At 38.8% G+C, this 25881-nt stretch overlaps 1 protein-coding gene across 1 annotated transcript; it reads right to left on the bottom strand.

Annotated features, from left to right (window-relative positions):
• Positions 1–1037: 1037 nt before the first annotated feature.
• On the bottom strand, positions 1038–25881 carry SLC17A5 (solute carrier family 17 member 5). Its single transcript, XM_087776341.1, has 11 exons — positions 25561–25881; positions 21841–22037; positions 20151–20384; positions 19562–19649; positions 16903–16989; positions 15515–15633; positions 14472–14630; positions 11865–11997; positions 10040–10187; positions 4240–4330; positions 1038–2758 (listed from the first exon to the last, which is right to left on the bottom strand). The coding sequence occupies exons 1-11, from the start codon at positions 25619–25621 to the stop codon at positions 2621–2623; spliced, it is 1455 nt and encodes a 484-aa protein (XP_087632467.1). The 5' UTR covers positions 25622–25881; the 3' UTR covers positions 1038–2620.

Genomic DNA, 25881 nt, shown 5'->3' with positions numbered 1-25881 from the left:
GATCCTGTGTCATACAGGCGAACTGAGACGAGAGGTACTCAAAACCCTCGTTACTTCTGAAAATACAGAATATGAGAAATGTTTTTGAACAGATGAAACTGAGAGCTGTGCAAACAGGAACATGGCAATGCAATAGAAACATGATTAGCAGAAAATATTTTGACAAGTTTTTCCTTTTTGTGAGCATGATGCAGAAAGGTAACACTTAAGTGTTTTTCTGGGTTTTCTTGTTTGTTACATGTTAAGAGCCTTGCTGAAATCAAGAGCAAGAATCCCATCCTATGTTTTGCTACTTTTAAAAATAAAATTGGAAATAGTAATGTACTACTAAGTTAATTGTAGCCTGTTGTCTAGAAATAATATAAGGATTTATAGCAATTTTTTCAGTCCCACTTTCCAAGCTCACTTAGAAGTTACACAGTATAGAAAATGAATATTAATGGTGTATTAGATGAGAAAAAATCTAGTATGCTGGTCAAAAATTTCTAGACTGCTCAGTTGCTGATATCCCTAAAATTGATTCAGTTTTAATTGAATCCAGTTCAGGCTCATTTCAGTGATACAGAGAATGTCTGTCTTCACTTCTGCATCTATTCCCTTAAGCATCTGGTTTTTTAATTTTGATATTGAACTGAACTGTTTTCATGAAAAAAAGACTAAAAGCATGGGAAGCTGAAGTTTCCAACTTCAGAACAAGTGAAATAGCAACCCTGTCCATATGTTGCCCTGCTCATGATCTCTAGAAAAGCAAAGAGATAAATTAATTTAATCTATATCCAGAATCTTGGGTTTTTCTTCCTTTTTAACCAAGGCTACTGAAAGAGTACAAATTTCTGTAAATGCAAAGTGAAATTATTCCTTTTAATACAGTGTCAGGTGGAAGATAGTACTCACCTGTAAAGCTAGACAAGAAACTTCTGAAGCAGGTAATTTTCCAGGAAAATATTAGCCATCCCTTAATCTGGTCACCAATCTTGTTCAGCACACTTTGAGAATGCTGTTCTAACTTCAGGGAGATAGTAATTTTCAACAACAGATGCACATGTAAATATCATTCTATTTATTGTGGAAAAAATGAAGACACAAGGTAGCCTTAACATACTCCCACTGAACAACTACTAATTAAATCTGGACTTCACACTGTTTATTGTGGAAATGCTGCAGACACAAACACAAATTTAAACATAGTTCCACCATCAGAGAACTTGACACTTCAAGGAAGGTCAAAACAAAATGGCTCTTAAAGTTAAAAAGAAGAGGCAGATGCCATTTCCTAGAAATGAAGGAAGGTAGGCTCCACTGGAGCAGCTTTAGTATTGGGCTTTTCTTTCGGATTGGTGGTAAATGAAAAACCCAGAGCGCAATGATTTTTCTTTTTTACCTAATTGCTCCAATCCAGGAATCTTTGGCACAGGAATCTTCCTTTGCATTGTGACTACAAGATTATTCAGCCATTTGTTCTTAACAAGGCCACTGTTTTCATAGACTTCATTTAATCCTACTGCGTGGCATTTAATTGCATGTTGTGCAAAGGATGCTCTTGAGTGTCAAATTCTATGTTGATAAGAGACTAACAGCATCGGGTTATTGCACTAGTTCTTTTTCACTCTACTTTTATGTAACCAACAAACAAGTGTGTTAGAGAACTGATTTTCCTCATTATTCCCTACGCTGGCCTTATTTTATTGCATTTACACTGACAAGCTGACAAATATATCTACATGCAAGAGGAAAGAATTCCACTGCATTGATTTAAAAAGACAAAAAATGAACTGCCGAACTGAAAGTTATTTTAAGGTAAGCATGCAGATATTCTATTTCTAGTCCACTCTTGCACACTGCCTAGATTTAAACCACAGAGTTGCACTGCTTCTTCTTTGCAGAGATGAATAAAAATAAGGCCTATTTAAAAAAAAAAAACCTGCACCACAGAGAACAATAACACATGGCTTGTTCTGTTAGTCACAATGGTACATTTTACTTCCTCATTTCTCTGTATCAGTTGTGAAGCTGTATTCATGAAACAGGGAACGTTTATATATTGAAAACTTGTGCATAAAATAGAATAAAATCATGTGTGCGTTTCATAGACATCAATTAAAACACTGACAAAGTAAAAGCATTATAAAAGACTGTAGAAAACTAGAGTTCTTCTAGACTTTTAAACAGTGAAAAACTTATCAATCTCATCACGGAAATCAAAACACTTTTTTGGGTACAATTCTTTGCATGCCATTCCTCCTTACAGTGCTACATAATCACTTCGCTTTTTCCTCTCATTTCAGTATCAACAAACATCTGCCTACACATTAACTCAGAAAATATTAATTAAAAACTGGAAAGAATTGGAGCCTAGCACACCAATTTAAAATGTTGTCTCTGATCATATATTTGATATCAAGTCCTAGCATGAAACTATTATATTTAATCCAAGTAGTTTCTTGTTAGGAAATAGCACACATATGCTGTCAAACGATTTTCAGTACAAAAGATACACAGATAAAACAGTTTAACTGAAAAGCTCTGACGACTCCTAGGCATCAGTAGGGAAGGCACTTTTCTGGTCACAGAATTCTAGCACGTTGGGATTCAGCACAGCTTTGGTATTTCAACATCTCTTTCAGTTTCTATGCAAGTGATATCCACTGACTGCCCAGTCCTGAACTTCTCCACTTGCAAATAATGCAAAGAAAATGGCTCCAAATAGATTAATAGAAGCAGCAATACAGAAAACAGTCTGCCATTCTCCCACAGTATTCTGTCAAAAGGGGAAAGAAAAAAAAATGCAGTCAATTTGCAGCTCCACACTCAAGAAAAAGTAATTTTAAAACTGATGCTACGTGCCTTTCCTATTTAAATGTAAATGCTATTCAGCATGATTTCATGGCAACATAAAGGCATTATAAACAAAAGAGATCAGATCATCAGTATAGTCAACTTCAGTTTAATAATACAGCTTACACAGATAGTCCTATCAGAATTGCATTAGACTATCTGGATCAGTTTATCACCTGAAATGCAGAACCTTCATATCAAAATTCACATTTGCACGAAGGCTACACAAACTCACAGAGAATATTACTGTAAGGGAAAACACTACCTTGCTTTCAAGTCAGGTGATCCAAAAGCTGAAGTGCTTTGCACTATGCAGTAAGCTATTCTTAACGAATACTATGTGGATATTCCAGAATCATAAGCTTTTTAGACCAAACAAGGTAACTATCTTTAGTCAGATTTCAAGAGGAATCCTCTAAACTCTGGTATTTTAGAAAGGCCAAATAAAGAAGTAGTATCTGCAGATGTCTTAAGGCTTTTTTCTTTTTTTTTAGTTCCAGATGACCACTCTAACAAATCTGTAAATGATTTTACTACAGAAAAAGAATAATACCAGAACAGTGCATTAGTATGGGGAAAAAACCCCAACCAAACAAAAAAAAAAAAATCCCACTTGTTAAGATGTCTGGAAGAACTAACTTGTTTGGATTCATGTGTTAGTGAATATTTTTCATATAATTTTTAAGGAAATCATTGGAGTGATCACCAACTCCAAAAATTCAACTGTATCAATAAACTTACTCCTCCCATCTTCCTTTCTTAAACAATTTTAGACTAATTCATATAGTTGATTAAAAAAAAAAAAAAATCAAACAACTCCTCACTCCCTTTTTCTACTCCAAATCACCCTTTGGCTAAACCATCTTGGAAGTCAAATCCAACACTGTTAAACTGTGTCTTGTGAAACTAACACAGCTTAGAATGTCCTAATCCTGTAATGTACATACAAAGGGATGCATTATAAAAACCACATATTTGAATCTAGTTTCTCACCCATCTGACAAATGCTGGCCTTATAACTCAACACCTCACATGAGAGACTGATTTTAAAAAAACAAGTAAGAACTTGTCTTAATTTGCTAAAATAATACCACAACTGTCTCATCTAGTTGGCATTTTAACAGAGTTTTACTGTGATAAAAACATATTCATTTTATTCCTAGAGAATATAAGGGGTGAGTCACTAAAATTTTCAAGTCCTACACAGTTCTTTGATTTTATCTTCATTTTCCTGATCAGAATCAGAAGAATAAAGGCTAGGAATTAAGTCATTCACAGCAATGGAACAGTACGACTTACATGTATAACCCAGATTTCATTTAATGACTGCAGACTTGAGAAGACAGAATTTCCATTCAATGGAGATAAAAATATAACAACTGAAAAAACAGTAAGCAGACTTACATTATGAGTGAGGTTCTTGGCAATAACTGGCCCCACCATTCCTGGGATAGTAGCAAAAGAATTTGTGATCCCAAGGAGAATTCCAGCATACCTGCAAGAGAAATTGTTAACGCTGCTTATTAACTTATCCTGCTTATCAGTCATGGAAACAATTTTACCTAACCTTATCACATAGGCTTCATCTTGGTCACAGAGACAAATTAAAACACAAATATTCCAGTGGGAATGGCTTGCTTTTATTCTAATAACAACTCACTGACAACTTGGTACATGCATTTTTAGGGACATGGTTTAGTGGTGTACTTGGCAGTGTTAGGTTAACGGTTGGACTCGATGATCTTAAAGGTCCTTTCCAATCTAAATGATTCTATGAGTCTCTATTTTCTAGAGGCTAGTTTTGGAATTTAACTTCAATTACTCATGGCTTTGCTCAGGATCCATAATCCAAAGCCACATCCCCTTTGCTAAGCCACAACCAAACTGTCTGGAATGGATCCATTGGAAAAGTTCGGAAAGAAACATTGCATGCCTTGAAGTAGAAAGACAACAAGGAGTACGACAGAGTACTGTTGCCAAACAGCACCCTGTCGTACTCCTTGTAAGAGCTGGTTCAGGTATCATTGCTAAAAAGTGTCTGCCAAGAAGGCAATATCACCAGTGCGGATCGATATCCCCAGTTACACTACAGAGAGTACGTTCCAAAGATCTGAGTTCAGAGCACTGCAGCAGTCCTTCCCTTCAGCGTTCTGTGGGTCAAGGCCAATGGGAAATGGGTCTGACTTAACCAGTTCTGCTGGTTGCCATTCCTGCAGCTCCATTCTGAGGCTTCCCGTTCCATGAATGGGTTGCTCTATCGCACACATGTGCATGCATATGCACCAGCGGCCATAAAAACTTGCTGGGAAAAGCTGATAAGTTGCTTAATATTGGAGTCTCAGCACCTCATCTTTAGGCAATTACAGATCTCTCTCATAGGAGTGTTGCAATACCGAAAAATCATGTTTGAAACTGTACCACAAGTGCAGACTTGTGAGAGAGACTGAAGAGAAATAAGAGCTAGACATTCTACAGCAGAGCTCGACCTTCCAGCCACCAGAGCACAGATCCCTGTGGTTCAGATTTTCATGGTGGATTTGCTGGCTGAAGAATCATACAAAATACTAATAACTGCAGTTTACCACGAGAGAAAGGACTTATCTCCCAGTGATCATTTTAGGCTGTTTAGCAGAGTGAAATTATGTCTTCACCAATTTTAACATAACAGAAACATAATTTCATCTGTAAAGAGAGATGCATAGCTTTGACATTTTATTTACCAAAACAGGAGAATTCAACCATACTGCATTGTTACAAAAGGTTGTGATACGTGTATCCAGTCCAACAATATTAGAAACGTGTTTTTTCCTGAGAAAGAGAATCAACTATCTAGCCTGCTAGCTGATTTTTTTCTTGAAAGTCAACACTACATATCAGTTTAAAGCATGGCAATGTATTTTAGACTGAGCACCAATGCCTTAATTAAAACAATCCTTACTTCTTATAAATGTAGCAGGTAGTCTTCCTATCTTGAAAGTGTTTAAGAATTAATAGGCCTTTATGAAGCTGAATGTGAAAGTGTAAAAGTTTCCCCCAGGCAGATAAGCACATATAGCAAAACTCCATTTAAAGCCTTTAAGTAGAACCAAATGCATTTTGCAACCAAGTGCAACATGTTTAAGCACTACAATACTGCTAACACACTTTCAAAACTAAACATAGTTTAATAGTTTCCCTGGTCGCCAAAGATCTTTGGCAATCAATTGCTGGCGAAACGCCTCTGGTTATGCCCAGTGTTTCTGACATAGGTTGCATTCTTGATAACGCTTGCTGTTTGATGCAGATAACTGCTATGCCACTCCCTCAGCACAGCGGAGACTCCCATATGAAATGGGAAAGCAAAAAGTGACACATCTGTAGAGCAAGACTAACAGTAAGCTGTTGGTGAGGTTCTTATGGCATAGTGGGCATAACCAAATACAAATAGACTTGCAGAGCAGTTAAGTAGTAAAATCAAGAGTGAAAAAACAGATATGTGAATTGTTTAATGTATAACAGAGCCAAGGGAATATTACGAGGGCTCATGGTAACAGCAATACTAAAAATTGTAATCATGGCAACACATTGATGTGGATTTAAAGAGCTAGAACAGAATACATTTTCCCCACAAGGACAATCTTGTCTCCCTCCCATCCGACCCCCCCCCAATTCAATACACTGATGGCATAATAAATACATGTTAGAAACCCAAACCACATAGCAAATATTGTTTTTCCTTCAGTATCAGTATTTTCATTCACTTTTTCCTGTGAATATAATCATTATCTCTTTGGTATAATGCAAGTTTTAGTAAGAACAAGGGACCCTTTGCTATTGTAGTCAGCATACTTTTAACCAATTAAAATGGGCATTTAAGTGCATTTTGAACTGCTTTGAATCACTTCTGGTTATTCTAATATCTTTCAGTAAAATTAAAAAAAAGATATTGAGCTCTGGGTAAACTCTTAACAGAGGTTTCCTTCACAATTTTACGCAGACCCCATTTTTAGATTTCTACAATTATGTCAAGCATTTCCTTGAAACTGTGAATGTTTGCCTTGGCCATTTCATCCAACAAAGTTTAGACAGTTGCAAAAAGTTAAGTAGGGGGAAGAAAAGGCTTCTTTTTCCTATGTCTTAGATGTTTTTGTATTTCTGTATTTGAAGAAATTTTTTTTCCTATGATGTTTGTTACAAGAACATGCCCTTTTCCTTCTCTGGCTCCATTTGGATAGATTTACCCTGAATTAAAGCATATCTGTGCTGAATAGAGAATCACCGATTTCAATAAAACAGCATCCACCCTGACCATGTTTCCCATCCAGGAAAGTTTTCTTGCATATGCAGCCGTTCGCCTCTAGAGACAACGCTGGGCCAAAGTTTCTGAACTATCAGCAAGACACCTGCCTCTCCTGCACTCATCATCAGTATGCTCCCTTCAGCCTATCTGAGAGGAAAGAAGGGCTAGAGGAACTTGTATGGTTTAAACGCAAAGGGAATAAAAGCAGGACTTCATCGAGGGTAGGAAGAATAGAGTGGGATTTGGTCAGAGGGATCAGCAGCAGTTCATGTGGTGAATCTAATTACGCCTGCTGACATGTATCAGCATCATGCCACATGATTTTTTCCTTGTGGCTTTTTTCAACACCTAAAATACTCTGTATACTTCACCCTTGAAATAAACACATTAGAAATGCAAAGTGAAGTATCTCTCAAATTAGAAAACATACACAACATCCTAGTTCTGGAAACCTCAGCTGTCACCTGCATATAGAAGTTCCTTGCACATATGCCTCACAGAGGCACACACTGCAGTTGTGCAATTTCCTTTCCCTTGTGAGAGCTCTGTTGCACTCACTGGACAGGATGAATTGTACTCACTTAATGAACACCATTTAATATTTTGTTTCACTTCGCTTGCCCAATGCATAGACCCAAGCCTTACTTTCTGCATACTACTCAGCTGTTGCAATTAGAATTTTAATCATCCCAAACACTTTCCAGTAGAACTCTTCACAATACTAGTTTATTTTCACAACACTCAAGAGATGGAGATGACAATGTGAAACGCATCCTATAGATAGGAAAGGAAGACATAGGCCAAGAATGTTTGTGCCTACTGAATGCTTGATTTGAGATTCTCAGGAATTAATTCTAAGAGTATTTAACAGCTTTGTTCATATATTCAAAGCATGATCCACTGACTTCTGTCTGTACTCTGAATAATACGAATTTTGCAAACCAGAACTTAATAGTTTGAAGAGGCATAGAAAACAAGCAATAAATCAGCTAGGCCTCAATTAATCTCACTGGATCCAACATTAGCTTCTCAGCTGAGATGTTTAAGTTTGGACTCCAGCTGTTGCGGACTGCAGCTGTTGCAGACTCCCTTTACATATTATGGTAGCCTGAACCAGCCTCAAGAAGTTCCCATCACTCTTCATAACTAAAGAACTCTTAAGAGTCCAGATTCCTAAAGCCAGAGAGTATGAACATGGTCCTCACAGAGGATCACACTAGAGTCTGATCCAACTGACCACATGCAAAAAATGTTCAGCTACCTTAAACATGACCCTTCTTTTCTCCTGTAATGCCCTGCCTCAGCCATTATGCACTCTGCAACTCCAACAGCTATGAGGTCGAGGGTTTAGGAATGAGTGCCAGTCTCCCCTTCTATACAATGCTAAGTCATTTCTAGAGCAGGATCCATCCTGTGCACTGAGTGAAGAAAAGGTCCTCTGCAGAGGAATATTACAACAATGACACAAAGACTAATCTGTGATGTGCAGAGGAATATTACAGCAGTGACACAGACTAATTTGTGATGCACAGAGAAAAGGAGGTGAGCCAAAACTGCACAGATATCCAAGTTCTGCCATTAAGTAACTTACAGTAGTAATGTCTTTTGACATTAATGCTTATGTTTTGTATTTTTAAACACAGAGACATAAAATAAATAACTCCAACTCCTAACCAACGTTTTACATTTTTAGGAAACTAACTGTTGTAGTTCTGCAAAGCTAAGCTTGAAACATAAGTTGTATAATGTCCCCATAAGATCCCAGATGTACTGCTTTAACTACATCTACTTGATTTAAAACAAAGGGCAACACAGAAACTATTTTTCTTACTTTCATATTCAGTTCATAGTACAAGCTGTTTATAGCTGGCCATGGACACCTTTCCTCTTGCTTGCTACCTAATCTCACCTGCCAAGATTAATTGGGCTCCCACTATTTCAGATGCATCTGTTAAGTCAAAGCTTATCCCTCATGGTGGACATGACCAACATCCTTCCAATTGCCAAAGTCTGGATACCATCTTCAATTTGGACCCGAGGTCTCCCATATAAATTGTCCAGATCTCAAGAATTTTTTTCTAGGTAACATTTCTACAAAGTGGTTTTTTTCCCCTCTTCACTTACACTCTTTTCATTTTACACATTAGTACAGAAACATTCTCTTTTTTGGTCATAAAGTCATTTGACCCTGCTCATATCTAAGTGCTACTGCAAACAGGTAAATGAATGACAAAGCAAAGTGCTTGACTTTTATCAGTGCAAAGAATGCTTATGTGGACTTTCAGAAGAATACACATGCATCCACGCTCTTCGGGAAACTGATGGATCTATCAGATTCTGAATTTGTAACACTGGAGAAATTACAGCCTGAGGTCTAACTTTCCATTCTTCAAAGTTAGTCTTTTAAGAGCAATTGTACATATCTGATTCATCATCTACTGATAACAGGTCACCTACTCATAACAAGATTTTGATACCAGTGTATGGAATGTTTTCCAAATACAAATAATTTGCCTGTATCAAGGTGCTTAAATATGGTAATGTTCATGCTAAAGGTTGATAGCTCTGGTAGAAAGTTTAGAAGAGTGAAACACTTATTGTATGGTGCAGTTCCAAAACCACTGGCTATTAAGATAGGACAAAAATCTAGTAAATATAATTATAGGAATTATATCATTTATTACTGCAGGATCAAAAATGGAATTATTCTAAACTGTTGTTCATATCATATCCTCTGCCAAACTCGCACTTTTTGCAAATACAGTGCTTAAAATTGTAAACCTGAGTCACTGTCAGTGTTTACATTCCAGGTCTGTACAGCACATGGTCCATAGCTAAATCTCCCAGGCACCTCAGCTATACAAAAAAAAAAAAAGTGGTCATAAATGTATTGTGTGCACTAACAATAGCTTCAGTAATACTTACGAAGGTGCTATGTCCAGATGGTTGATGCTGTAGCCAGATGTACAAAATCCTCCTAGTGTTGTTGATATGGTCACAAATGCAACGGCCAGTGCATAGTTGCAGCCTATGAATCCAGCTGCTACTAAGAACACCGCAGGTCCAATCATTCCTTTAAGACAGAAATCTTAGAATCAATGGACTTTTAACATGAGAGACACCAGGAGGCTCTGAGCTGTGTATACATTTTCTATACAAGTTCCACCGCCACCTAGCGTACAGAATCCAGCACTGCACACATGCGTTACAGTGGGCCTGTAAGGAAGAGCAGATGGGTTGCAAACCTGTTACTGCTTCAGAAAACGGCAGCCACATCGGAAAAATCCCACTCTAGCTGCAAAGACCAAACTTCAACTACATAAAAAATTAACAAAAATCAACAGAGACTAGAAGTGACTTCACAAATTAATTGTAGTTATTGTTATAAAAATAATAGAAGCTGCACTGACACTGGTAGGTGTACAGTGCACTGCAAAGAAATTATCCCCATTTAACACCCAGGTTTCAGGAACAAACACTGACTTTTGCAGATAATAATAAAGTAGAGCTGGAAGGGTTCATACAAATACATACATACATATATATATATGCATATTTCTCCTGCAGGCGCTTTCTAGAATGAGTTTTATTTCACGTTTACAAGATCTGAACATCCGGTATATCTATACTGAAGCCTGCTGCACAATTTAGAGAACGCAGGCGAGCTTTAGAGATGCTACGTCAGGTACTGGGAACAGCTTAGCAGCCATCATGAGCTACTGCATGCCGCTTCCCGCCTGCAGTCAACTTTGGTACCTATCTCCCGGTACCAGAGCCCATTTACATGACCCCATCATGATCTCTGTAAACAGCTCCAAGTACATGCTTTTGTTGATGAAGCCAACCTAACAGTCCTGCTTTTCCTAACAAAACAGCATGTTTCCCCCTCAGTAGTACACACTTGGGTGTGAGGCCCTGCAGTAAACTGGATTGTCAAAATGGTGTAGGTTTAAAATAAAAACAATGCTTGAGAGTTTATTATAAGAGCTGGTTTAAAAAAAGCAATTGAATCAGCAGAATTGAGAAGGCAGTAAGGATGGACATACATCAAGCAGGCTGCAACTTGTGTGGATCCTGTGCCTAATCTCTCTTTTTTTTTTTTTTCCTCCCCCTTCTTTCCCCTGCCCCCTCTTTAATCAGCACTCAACTTCTCCTTCCTAAATACAGCCTTTTACCTGTATTCGTTAAAAACCCGATGCTGTTGATCTCTTGGTGATTTCAAATCATCTCTACTCCCAGTTAGTCAAGACCATTTGGATTCTATTTGGTCTTCCTACCCTGGTAGCAACTGTAAATTTTGCAAGTGCATTCCTATTCAGTTACTTAAGTCTTAAATAAACAAAACACTGAACAACACAGGACTGGGAACAGGCTCATGCAAAACAATATCCCGTCTCAGTCTAAGAAAGCTGTTCATAAGGTATCATTCTGTCAAGCAGTTATCACCACTTTAATGGTGATTCTACCTGACCATTTATTTAATTAGTTTGCTTTTAAGAATGATATATCTTGACCTAAACAAAGCTTTTGGCAATCTCTTATGGTTCTCTTATCCAATAGGCCTACTTTTTTATGGACAAAGATAGGATTTACTCTCGACAAATTAACGTACCAATAAAGCTGCTCCTCTCAAGCCATGCACAATCCTGCCTTATCTCACAGCAGAACGTCACACTACTCTCCCAAACCCTTAATTTTTCCCAGACTGATACTATGGTATGTTCCAAACCGAGGCGATACTTGCACCTACCTATTAGGGTAAAACATTTGCGAACACAAACAGTGGACAAGTTCTGTTTTTCCCGTAAATAATCAGCAATTTGCCCAGACAGAATTATACATAACCAGCAGCCAAAATAAGGTAGGGCAGACAAAAACCCATTCTGTTAAGGAGACGGGGAAAAAAAAAAAAAAGACAGTTAAAACAGTGAAATGACAATTCAATATGCTGAAAAATCACTTTTGCTGGAGCATTAACAGAAACTGAACCAGATGTGTCAAAACCATCCATCCACATAACTATTGCTGGTATTACCATAAGAGAGAAACCTAGGGATAGAAAAAGTAAAACATTTTAAACTTACCAATGGGTAAACTCTCCATTGCATGACTTAATCCATAACTTGACCAGTACAGCCAGACCAAAAACTCAAAAGGTTTAAATCAGCAACTGGGTTCAGGAAAAAGAAAACTATACATGAAGGTATCTTGTGGATGTTAACCCGGTCATGCAAGTTTTCAGAAACACCAGTTTCAAGTAGGACAGGATATAGAGTGAGTTACTCAACCAGGTGGAAGCTGTAAACATTATTCAGAATTTTGAAAGCTATATGGAATCTCAGGGTTTTGTACTACTATAATTCTTCAACACTGCATTATCCCATATCTATCTGCTGAAAAGCTGATGCTGGCTGTAATCAGAGACAAGATACAAAACTAGCACTTCCATCAGACCCAGGCTGGACCTCCTATGATCCCAAAGCAAAGCTATTATTCAGGACCCGACATTACTTACACTGAAGTCGCCTGTTAACTCCCATTACTTCAAACAAGAGCTGTTTAGAGACTTCTGCCTGATTCTGCATGTTTTTCTGATGAGGGGAAACAAAAGGTACTACTAAGCTGCATGAGTTTACAACCTCTCTGTACAATTATGGATAATTACTGATAACAGAGCTATAATTTGACCTAATCTGTGATTAAAAAGAGGTATTTGGATAGCTATTGGATAGAAATACTCCAACATTTATATACTATTATAAAATGTATATTGGTCAAAGAAAAAGCAAAAGCTTCCCTAGGAAACTTATTTTGGTATGAGACCAGAAACACATCCCCACTTGAAATCCACTCTATCAGCACTCAAACATGCTGTCTGTAGGGTTTCAATGCTCAGCTTTCAAAAGCAGTAAGTAAAATTCTGAAAAACAGACCATAGTCTCAGTAATAAAAAAAAACAAACTTCTTTTGAAGTACTATTCAAGGACACAGCATTATTTTTAACTAATCCCTTCATTATAGGATGGAAACCGGTGGACTATACAGTAGCAACTGTATATATTTTAAACAGTAATGCAATTTCCATCTAAATGTGTGGCAACAAAGTTTGTCCAACACTATTATGCAAGCTTTTTTTTTTTAATGTTCTCAACAGTCAGCACTCTAAGTCACTCCAAAAAAGAAGAAACATAACCCAGAGACATATGAAACCACTTCACAGCAGATCCTGTTAGCATTTAATGCAACAGCATTTTACAAAACATATGCAATCAAGGGCTGTTGTAGCAAATGACTTTCATAGATGTTTATGCAGATATTCCCTCAAGAGGCATAATAAGGAACACAACCAGCAACCAAAGCTATTTTTTTCCAGCTATTTTGCAGCTTGCCCTACTGCAACCTTCTCTTCTAACACTGACGTTCCCCGTCTTTTCCTCCCAAGATTTCTGGCATCACCTCTTTCTTGCATGGCGTGCATCTTCAGTTTGCTCTAAACCAGTCTCATGTGTTAAACCAGGAAAAGACTATGCTAAACTTCTTGAAATTTCTGAGCACCTTTTTACTTGAGCTGTACCAGCTTCTCCAGGTAAACCATGCTATCATCAAAACTTTCTCATTAAAGAAAGACCAGTACAGTCACATTATTGCTATAAATAAGAATGTTCCACACCCCCCCCAATGATTTTTCCCTGATAAATAATTTCATTTTTTAAAATTTCCTTAAAAAGCACTATTTCTGGACCTTAAGTCTATGGTTTTGTTTCATCCTATTTACCTTACTAAAAAAAGGTATTTTACCTCTGCTGCTCACTGAGGAAAGGAAAGAAAGTGACAATTTGGAAAGGGATCCTGTGAGACTGAAGCTTCCTCTCCCCTTAAAATACTTTCAAAAATGCCACTTGTCTAATGATTTCCTTAGTTTTATTTTTCTTTTTTAACTGGAAATGTTCTCCTTTGTGAGTGTGCAAAGAAGAATTAGATAGTATTTTGGAAGCCATAAAACAAGCTATAAAATCTGAAGCAATCATACAAACCATATAACAGAGAAAAATATTTTTATAGTTATTGTTTTAAATCAGAGCAGTTAAAAATGGGTAACATGCATCTTCAACCAGAAAAATGAGCTCAAAAGCTATTAAGCTAAATGTCAAGTAAGTCCTGAAAAAAGTGGAAGTTACAAGGCAGGCAACATTTTCAATGCATCTGCTTAATTGTGGGGATTTATTTTACCATTTCCCAGCTATATATTTACATTCCAAGGTTCTCAAACAGTTTCCTCTGTTTGAAACAGCAGGGAAGATCTGTTATTTCATTTCTTTAATTCAAAAGAAAGTGACTATATTTTTATTTATCTCACCTCCTGTGCATCAAACCGCAGGATCTCCTTCATATATGTGGGCAAGAGTGTAAGAAGTGTATAGAAAGTCCAGTTATAAGAGAAGTGTGCCACAACGATAGCCCAGAGCGGAAGGGACTCCAGTATAGGTCTCCACGGAACAGATTTCTGTGTAGAAAGCTAGCAAGCAGGAGGCAGAGAAAAAGGCAAGAGAAAGAGTGATCAGGACATCGACATGAACTTTTACAAAATTCAGTGTTTTGATCCTACCCAGATTTATGCTGATCATTCATTCTGAAGGGCACAAAATGAGTCTCAGTTGATAGATGCAAGTCATCAGCAATGAATGAATTACTGTGTTCAGTTCTCACTGAAGGTATACTAATGTATGTTACTGCTCTGTTGTTTACCATTGCAAAGTAAACCAATTACTATTATGTTTTGTAATCAGAATTTCAAAAAGTATGCCTTCCCTTGTTGACATCTGTTGCATCCTGCTTTTACTATAAATGATTAAATATTTAAAGTCACCCCTCATGTCTATAAACGATTAAATATTTAGTCACCCCTCACGTGTTTATTTAGCTGAATCTTTCCTACTCAATCCTAGATATTAACTTTGACCTCTCAGTTAGCTTCACAGGTTGTAAATACATATCCCCTGTCACCGGCATAAACTCTTCTGCACACTTTAGGAAATGGCTCATTAGCATTTTCAAAATGTTTTCTCCGCAAACAGTAATCTCTCTATTACTCCAGAAGACACATTGAAAAAAGGTTGTAAAATGTTGTATTGCAAAGTTTAAAGACATCATACAGGTCTGGATATAAAGAGAAGCGACAGACTTGGGCTTTTGAATTAAAAAGCACTGAAAATGTCTGTGACAAAAGGCATTATTACAAATGCTTTGTTTGATTACCGATTGTTTCTCATTTATACAACTGCACTGTATTTTTAATTTTTTGTTTGTTTTTTCTAGACATCAACACAGCATGATGCTAATGACAATATTTGTGGTTTATGTTCTTACATAAGTAAGTATGACTATACCAAAGTGCTGTACCTGATCTTTTAGAGAAGAGAGTATATATTCTCTTTCGGCATGTGAAATGCTTCTGTGAGTTTCTGGTGTATCACTAACCAACCACATCCAGAAGAAGAACCAAAATACACCAAGCGCACCTATTGTTGGGAAAAGATGGGTAAAGAGATAGAAATAAAAACATGAGCAATTATATCAAGTGAACAACACTCTTGGATGATTTAGTTAGAAGTTTTTTTCCAAATACTGTAATATAATTTTAATGAACATTATGTTTCTATCTACTTACAAACACTAGTTCCCCAAAGTGGATTTACAATGAATATTTAGAGGTAATAAACAATAAAGAGGACTAAGCACGAAAGTGGGGTTTTTGTGGTTTTCCTTTTTTTCTTTTTTTTTTTTCCTTCCTCTTGGAAGTGCCTCATACAGCAAGAAAGTTGCATACACATACATATTGTTTTTTTATCAGTCACATGGAACAGCCACAAGGGATATGGCTTACCCAGAGGAAATAAAAATTCACATTAAGTTTAATCACAAAAAATACTTTACGTACATACACAGAATATCATTACATACAGCTTAACTGATGTACCAATCCTCCTTTTCTTTTTTAAGCCAAACCCCAGAAATGTCACTTGTAAAAGGTAACTTTTCGATAGTCAGTCCAAATCAACTGTACTTTATATATAATTCTAACATTGTAACTTATTTAATTTTGTCCAATTCTTTGTTTTGAACCCCTTTTTTTTTAATACAAAAATTGGAGGTGGTTTTGTTGAGGAAAGTGTAACCCTTGTCTTTTATTCCGGTTCGCCCTTCCGCATGCAGAATACAAAACAGCTCAGACATGTAAATAGACCTATAAAAAGCATCAGTTAGACCTACGACATGCTGTTAGAAAAATATTTTCTGTGTTTGAGCTTCTTCTAGAACATAACTCACAGTAAACATGCTATGTCTTGCATTTTGAGCATTCCTTCAGGGTTCCTGTGACTGCTAGAGAGATTTTCCACACAGTTTCCATTTAAAGCAGCGGTGACTTTTCACATGTTCTTTCATTCAGAGTAGAAGTTTGTTCCTGGGATTAAAGTTATTAACTCAATTTCACACTTCAAATAAGAAATTTCAGCCTGTTGTTTCCAAGTGGCAGGAGAGGTAAGAGCATTTGACTTATACCAGCTTTTATCCAACTCAGAGACAGCTTTGCTCATTGGAAGCAAGGCTTACATAGACATATACAATAATCTACTTATCTTTAAATATCTCTAATTTCCCAGGAGGAATAAAATGGCAACCCTACATGTCAAACCCTTTTTTAAAACTTAAAATAAGTTTTATAATATACCATGCTTTTCAAACAGGATATGGATTGTACTTTTAATAATTAAAAAAACCCCACTTACCAAATATGTAAAACACGTAAACCCAGTTCATATAGTAGCAAATTAAACCAGATAGTGGCAGAGACACAACAGTTCCCAGCTGTGCACCTACCAGAAGAAAGCAAAACAAAGTGGAAAAACAATAATTAGTCCTCCTATAGACCCCTTAAACTAAGTGGCATTTCACAGTTATTTTATTTTTCCTGTAATAAATCATGCAGACAAGATTTGTCACCACCACTAGAGGACTGCCATTTCACCTTAAAGAAACACAGGCACAATAAGCCACTTTAGCAGCTCCAAGTAAACAGAGTCACAAAGCCCTAAGCATCCAAAATTACAAGTAAAAAGCAATAAAAGGCAGGCATTCTTGGCACATTCATCTCCAAAAAGCGATGGCTCTAGTACACCCAAAACAATGCAGATTAGTTAACTAGCATTGCTGCAAAACAAGAGAGAGCTGACCACAGTACAATTAAGGACCTGCGGGGGGGGGGGGGGGGGGGAATATTCTGACTTGATATAATCAATTTGCATTTCTCATAACTCCTACTAACTCCACAGAAACAGGAATGCTAGAAACAAGAGCCAGAAGGCATCCACATAACCAGCACGTTCAAATCCCACAGTCCCTGAATTCGACAGAGTGTAGGATCAGGCAAGGAAGAAGGGAAAGATGAGCAGATTCCAGTTCAGACACAAGCCAAAAGCAGGAAAGAACTGTTCTTGAGTTTATAATTCAATAATACAATATAATAATTCAATATACATTTTGCAAAGGATGGTGGATCACCCCCCCCCCCCAACCTAAACCAGAAACCCAACTGATTTTATTTACATACTTAGGAACTCTACTGGTGATAAATAGCAGACCTTGTCTCTCAATGTTAGTTATATGATCATTTCTCCAAACCTAATCTCAACTCAGAAAACATTATATTATGTTGATACACCGGCTACCTAGATCCCATCTTCAAGGAAACAATTTTTATTTGAGGCAGAAAGCTTCAACCACGAACAACAAAACCACATACTTCATGCAAAATATAAATCAAAATAACAACCACATATAACCTCAATCATATGTTCTCTTAGAAAATCAACATGATCATGATTAAGTAAGCCACAGACCACATGACTGCCAACCATGAAAGAGAAAAAGCTTTCTGCTGCATTCAGTGGGTTTAAGTGGCTCGTGGAATGGTCTGATAAGTGCCTGAAATAGCACAAAGGAAGGAATGAGACACTTGGCTAGGAGGGAAGTGAGGAAATGTGAGGAAGAAAGGACTAAGGCTTCATTCCTCTTGATACAAGTGAGCCACTAGACTGGCTTAGCTGCTTGACAAAGTGTAGCTGCAGTTTGTCTTCTTGATGAAGCCCAGGCCGAATATGAAAGCTGTAACACAATTAATACTAACAAGAGGAAGTAAAACAAACCATTACTTCATTAAGTGAATGCAAAATTTGTCATGCTCAAAGAAATAATATCAATTTTGACCAGTAAATTTAGAAAGCTACATTTTTCACCTGCCCAACAAATACTGCATTGAGCAATGTGACTGACCAATAAACCCCTAAAACGGATGAAGGCTCAGTGATGATGGGCAAGAGCAATGTGTCCAGGAAGCTCAGGGAATAATACAGGGTGTGACTGACCACAGCTGTTGCAAAGAAAGCTGACTTTATCTCAACACAAAGGGGAGCAGAGGGTGGCCTTTGTTTTAGATAAACAGCTATGTCAGTTGAGTGGATCAGCTGACTATATCAACTGTTGAGTGGATCAGCTGGTGGTGTAAATGTTTTTCCCCAAGTTCATTAAAAGTGTGACTGTTTCCCTGAGTTAGCCAGACCAGCGTGAGAGGCGTGAATACGTGGCTCAGCCCAACATACAGTATAAAAACCAAAACAACTAACAACAGAGTTTCTAAGAGAACAGACTTGAGCTGCCTTCAACCCACATATTCCTTCCCAGAGACCGGGGATTTCCAGCGTCATGACAGTGAGCATATCAGATACCAGTAATGCAAGTGTGTGGTGCAATTGCTATATTTTGCTAAGCGTTAACTTACATTTGTACTGTGCTTTCAGTATATTTTGTATCACTCTGCTAAATCAAAAATCCTGTGTAATATCAAATATCTTCAAATAAGTAAATTTGATATCAAACATTACACCTTCCACACATAGCATATCTAAAGACCTGGTCAGGGAGTATTGGACTGACAAGGAGCTCTTGCAGCAATACCTGGGACCTTGGACATTTTCTTCCTTGAGTTCCTCCAAAAACACTTTTAAACAAAACAAACAAAAAAAACCCCAAAAATCCCCAAGCAAACACCTCTATCCTGTGATTCTGACCCAGCTTTTTTCTTCCTAATACTAAATTTCCTTTATTTACAGTATCTTCTATTAATCAGCTTCACAGTAACTCTTTGTACCACTTTATACTAAAGTTAGTCTGAAGTTTATACTTAGTTGCAGATCAATACCTTTTCTCAGGATTATAAGAGCCATGAATAAATGAAGATAATGAATGCAAAGCAAGATTTAATTCAATGTTATGCTTTCCAGATTAAATGCTGATTAAAATTTATAATATAAATCCCTTTGATTTAAGTCAATCCTTCCTGTCACTGCAGTAAAAATGTATAATCCCGTTATCAGCGTGGGAATTTCTCACCTGCATATGAAATACTAAGAAGCTTGCTGCGTTCCAGTGGAGGAGCCCAAGAAGACCACATTGAATGCATAGCTGGGAAGGTAACACCCTAGAAAACAACATTTCATTCTGTTGAAACGCAACAATTGTAGAACTCCCTTCAAACTTCGCATGTTTCAAAGCATATTTCATTAAAAAGCAGTAGTACAATCTGTTAGTTTATTGTTTAGCAAGAAACCACTTTAAAAAAGTGTGGAAGGCATGAGAGTAAGTAGGCAAAATTAATTTCTCCTGCTCTTGATTCTGTATATACTGGAAAAGCTGTAAGAATACAAACAATACCATTCTGAGCTCCTGGTTTCAGACAAATGAGAAGGGATAATTCTAGTTTTGTCTCAAGTGTCAGTAAAACCTTTTCTTATTCAAAAAGCTTAGGCTAAAAAACAGGGCAAACCTTTTAATTATTCAAAAAAATTAAAACTAAGCCACTCAAAATGAAACAATCCATATACTTATTCCAGCATACCAACACCCATGGGGGTCTAATCACTACCATTTATTAATAAATTATTCAGATACATTTTCAAGTTACATAGACAAAAAGGATTACCTCTCCCAGTCCTTCCAAGGCTCTGACAGCTATGAGGTAGCCAACTCCCAAATTTGCAGCTAAGGGAGTAAGCAAGGTGAATACAGAAGTACCAAAGACACCAAACCCCAGTAACAGCTTCCCTCCAATTTTGCTTGCAAGGTATCCTCCTGGAATCTGAGTAATGATATAGCCATAGAAAAAAGAACCAAGGATCCATCCCTGAGTATCAGCGTCCCAAGAATACTTTTCTCCCTAAACAGAGAAAACAAACAAACAAACAAAAAACCAAAATGCAGTAAGCTCAAAATAGCAGTTTCTCTGACCATGTTTTATATAACTTTGATCCATCATTTTGTCCTTTACACCTAAATTACAAATCTTTCATGGCCTCCTCCCTAGGGTCTCCTTCCTCTACACACATCTATACTGCAAAGTTGTGCTGAAAGCTTCTTCAGGTAGTTTACAGTCTGTCCGGACATATCTAGCCCAAGTATGAAAATCATCACAACGTGAAATGTAACTGCTTGAGCAGTTATCCCTTTTTGAGTTCTAAGCAACTTGGGTTAGGTGACACAGGTACAGAATACATAGTCTGCATGAGTGTGAATCCCACTTCTGCATCACAGTGTGGACATTCTGTCATGCTCTAGAAAATGGCTTTTCCTGCAGAAAATTTATGGACAGAAAAGCAAACAAGGAGATGCAGATGCTTAAATTTAATATAAAGAAAGAGAGCAGCCACGGACAGGACTCACAAGAGTAGGTGGAAGAATGGGATAAGCACAGCAGAGGGAAGATAAGTGGACAAAGTAATAAATGCAAAGATGATCAAGATAAGGAGCCTGAAGCTATAAAGGAAGTCAGCGAGAAGTCATGAACTGTTGCCCAATAAAGTGATTTTGAAGTTTGGGATCACTTCCAAAAGCCCAATTTACAAGCATCTAAATAAGCAGCATACATTTCACAGAAGTGATGAGACGGAATCTTCTTCCCATAAAGTTCACAGTTATAATTTGCTTGTGATAAATAATAAATGACCTCTAAACAAGCTAACAAAACGAAGGGAGGAAGACAGCAAGAGTGCTCAGTAATAAACTTCAGTTATAAGGCGAGATCTATGCAAGTTCAAATTCACAAAGTTGTGTTTGGTTGGGGTTTTTTTAAAGCATTTTTTCATATACAGCAGTTCTGTTCAGTTAAGAAATGTGATTTTAAAGATTACTGGAAGGGAAGTCAAAGATAAAAGATATAAAGACAAGAATCATGATCTGGGAAAGAGATCAAAGAAGTGAGGACAAAAATATTACATGTTAATTTGTAATGAAATTTCTTGCCATTGAGACTGTATGAAGAACAGGCAAATACGGACAGTGATGTGAGCTGTGACGCAAATATAACAGTAACAGTTGATCACTGGCATATAAAACAGTGAGTCATAACAGATCTACAAGGTCAGATTAGCCAATTTGTAAGGAACAGCACAGAAAGGATGTACGTAAAAAAGCCTGACCCTGAGCACAGCACTTCTAAATTAGCTAGTCATTTAAGGCTATTATTTTTCAGAATTGCTTTAAAAGAACCACTGAAAAGGCCATCCGGCAAAGAGCAGACTGTTCTCTTGCCACCTGAGCATGAGTCATCAATCACAGACTTCTATTAAAAAGACTTTTACATGCCACATTACAGGAAAATATGTTTGAGACCTCACCGTTGTGTTGCGAGGAACATTTATGGTGGAGGAATGCTCTGGACACACACTGGAAGTCGTGTTCTTTGCTAAGCTTGTGTTAGGTTCTACCATATCCACCAGAGCAACGCTTAGGTTCACACGCAATGCGTACAGGAGGAAGAACCCAAAAAAGGCCAGTAGTGCTAGATTGTAGCGAGCTGAGCAGCATGCAGGGACTGAAACGAGAGTAAATGAAAAGCTTTTATTTTAACAGAACCTAACAAAATAAGAACAACTGGTTTTACAAACAGCAGTTTTTACTGTGTTTGTAAACAGCAGGTTTTACTAATAATCTCAGAAATATATGGGTAAGAAAAAAACAGGCAAGAAAACAAGCTATTTGTTTTAGTCTTAAGGGGTGTATTCAATAGAGGTAGAGGCTGAGGGTGGAGGAAAAAGCCCACTTTTCTACTGATGTGCAAAACAAATGTAGTTCTGGTTTACATAACCCGCACTAGTGTAGGGGCTGCAGTGGAAGTGTGGTGTATGGTCTGAGGAAATGGATTTAGAAACATGGTTTCAAAAGTCCTCTCCAAAATACAGTAATATTTATTCAGAGTAGAACTTCACACTAAAAAAAAAAAAACCAAAAAACCAAGATTAGTGGGAAGCCTGTCATATACATGAAAACGGTTCAAGAAAAACAGAGAATCTTAAAGTAGTCCTAAAAACAGTCATTGAGATTCCAGGCTGTTTTCTAGGACAAGTTTTCCTTCTGTAAGTTTGCTTATAAAGGAATATGCATTTGCTGACAGCTGCCAAACAGAGAAAGCTAGCAGAAAGGGGAATAGCAAACACTGCAGCAGTACTGTGAAACAGCAAGTTTCCCAGCTGCCCAGCACACCCCTCTTCTGCAGTCACCGTGACTGTCACAATGAAGTGGACAATGGAAAACGAGTCTTAGATTCAGCATAAAAATCTGTGTTGTGGCATTAAGTCAACTCTGTCAGCTGTTTAAACCCAGATATCAGACTCTGACCTGTAACACAGTTATTGATTCCCTTCTGCGGTAGTACACAGCAGCATTTGGCACAGATTGTTCACCAGTATCAGGAGATTCAGATCAGAGTTGAGCTGTAACTTGACCAGCACATCAACAGTGGCAATAAATTTTGTATCTATACAAAACACAGTTTACAGCTCTGCAGATACTCTTTATGAACTGAGAATGCCTAAACCTACTCAGCAGAAATGTCAAATTGTTGAGAAACTACTTGAAGAATCTGCTGAATTTACAAATAGTTAGGGGGTGGAGTTTCCCCCCTTGTGAAGAAACTATGGTGCTAACGGAAAATTTTATAACCTGGATGTCTGAAACTCTGGGAGGGCTGGGGATCAGCGCCTGCAGATATTAGATCAGCCTACAGTGATCTCCTCTTTCTCTGACTATTCAGAATTCAAATGACAAATAGAACAAGTATATCTATGAACAACAGGATTGACTGGAGCTTCATCTGCTACTGCAGTATGTCTCTTGACTGGATTCTCTGATCTGCAGTAAGAAGCAAAAAGCATGCCCTGTGGACAAGCTATCTAAAGACTCTCCCCTTCCCAGTAACTTCTTTGAAACAAAGAATGAGCCTATGCGATTTTGTCTTTTTCAGTACAGGCACCAACAGAGCCTTTCTGCAAGACTGCATTTTTCATAAAAGCAGTAGAACTTTCCCATTTTTGAAGTCTCTAACCCTGACCAACTTTATGTGAAGTTCATTATGGCTGAACAAGTTGTTAAAATGACACAGAGAGGCTGTATCTGCTATGTCCGCTTAGTAAATAAGTGAGGTTACTGTGCAAACATGCAAAATGTCTTCCAGACCTGCGGTAATTGCAAGTCTTGCCTCAGCAGCATTTGAAAAAGGCATATCTGATTTTTAAATGACGTGAAGGAGAGCAGCCAAGATTTTATTGCTTACTTTAAAAACAATAAGCACTAAAAGCAGGAAGTGCTTACTCCACGAAAACTAGTCAGGCAGCTTCATTGTCCTTTATTGTTGTTTAAAAAGCAATTTGCCTTAAGTAGAAAATGTATAGTCATATAATTTATAACAATGAATATAATTACAGGTAAAGCTATTTAAACTTTCCACTGCCTGTATTTGCTGGGGTTAAACAATAATAACAGAAGGCTGAATATCACCCTGATGAAGTAACCCTTCCTTGGAAATGTAGATTAACTGGAACATCCATTACTCTTCTTCTGGAAGCCTCTTCCTGGTATACACCTTGTCTGGAGAGCAAGCTCCACAAAACAGTTGGGCAAGAACTTAAGATCACCAATGTCAGATTTTTTTGAACTGTAAATAGCTTATGATAAAAATCTAACAAACATATAGATCTACAAGTCTGAAACAAATGGCTGCTAAATTATTGCTTCCCTGTCTTTCCACTGAAGTGCATTTGCAATACCTAAGAATATTAGATAAAGGTAACAGAACAGAAGATTCAAGAAGATTCCAGATGCGTTTCAGTCTCCCACCTTTTCAGGAGAATACCATAATCAAAAGAGACACAGACATTCACCCCCCTCAAGTTTAAGGCAGCTAACCATGATGTTCAAGGTCTTACCTTGATTGGTAGTCTTGGATTCTACATCTATTGTTAAGTCTGATTTCAGGGGCATGCTTTATAATACTGTAGCTATAATTGAACAAGATTCTTAAATTGCAGCTAAAGAAATAGGTCTGTGCTGCCAAGTTGCACGGCAGTTAAAGGAAGTTGCTCTTCTGCTATATTTTTCCTTGTGGGTGAGGTGAACCACCTCAACTGGAGCACAACGCATTGTGCAAACTTAAGAACGTATTGCTTTAATAACTGGCTTGAACTCAAATTTCTCTCTTCTGGCACTTTTAAGTCACTTTGTTAGCAGCCCCTCTTGCTGCAGTTACACGTTTCCCAAGTAGGTTAGAGTATTTTTGTATGGCATACTGAAGAAACTCAAAATCTTACTTTACTCTTTATAGTTTGTCTGTTCTGGGAAACCAAACAGCACAAACAACCCCCTAAACACCTTAGCTCTGTTTTTAAGCCCTGACCCCATAACAATCCTCCTCTCCTATAATTATCTTCGTGCCTTCTTCCGCCTTCCTTCCTCTCCATAAATCCGTAACAAACAATCAGTCTTACTTAAATTCTGCCATAACCTCGGTGGACGCCAGCAATCGTTGACAGCTGGGCCGGCACTTAAGCTGCAATTACTCACTCGTCTTCCCTGAAGAGACACCAAGCCGAGGGCCGGTGTTTATACGTTCAACGAGGGGACGGGGCTGCACGCCTGTTCCCCGCCATCGGCACCGAGGGCGAAGCCCCGACCCCTGTCAGGGCGCAGGGCCGTGTTTAACCCAACACCCTCCGACACCGCCGCGGCCTGAAGACCAAACGCCCTGAACGACGCGGGGCGGGAGGTGAAGCCCCCGAGGCCGCGGAGACCCGGGGCCGCCGTTGCCCTGACAGGGGAGCGGCGCGCGCCGCCGAGCAACGACCGCGGCAGGCGAGGGAGCGGGCCCCCGGCCCCACGGGGACGCTCTCGGCCCGGGCCCCGCGGCTCCATAGCAACGCGACGCCGCGACACACGGGGCGCGGCGCCGCCGGGGAGGCGCCGCGGCCCGGCCCGCCCCGCTAGAGCGCCGCCGGGCTCCGCGGCCCCGGGCCGGCAGGTCCGCAGGTGCCGCTGCCCCCGGTGCCGCCTCCCGCTCCTCTCACCCGTGCCGGGCTGGGACTCCTTCAGCAGCGGGGTGCGGTCCTCTCCCTCCTCGGTCTCCATCTCGCTGCCACCCGGACCGCGCAGCGCGCCCAGGGCCAGGCCGCCGGCCGCCACCGCTGAGAGGATGGGAGCGCGGCTCGCCGCGCCGCAGCCCACCCGCCCCGCTCTGCTCTGCTCTGCCCCGCCGGCGCCGGGCAGCGGCAGCTGCAGCCCCCGGCGGTCATGTGACGGGCGCTGGCGGGCGGAAACGGCCTCAGCCGCAGCGCAGCGCCGCTGCCGGCCTGCCCTCGGCCGCCATCTTTGGTGAGGGCAGGGGCAGC

Source organism: Nipponia nippon, unplaced genomic scaffold, assembly GCF_047370975.1.
Source record: "Nipponia nippon isolate SJK-2023a ecotype South Korea unplaced genomic scaffold, ASM4737097v1 scaffold_4, whole genome shotgun sequence".
Lineage (NCBI taxonomy): Eukaryota > Metazoa > Chordata > Aves > Pelecaniformes > Threskiornithidae > Nipponia > Nipponia nippon.
Note: the sequence above shows the minus strand (reverse complement) of the source record. Positions and strands in the feature narration are given on the sequence as shown.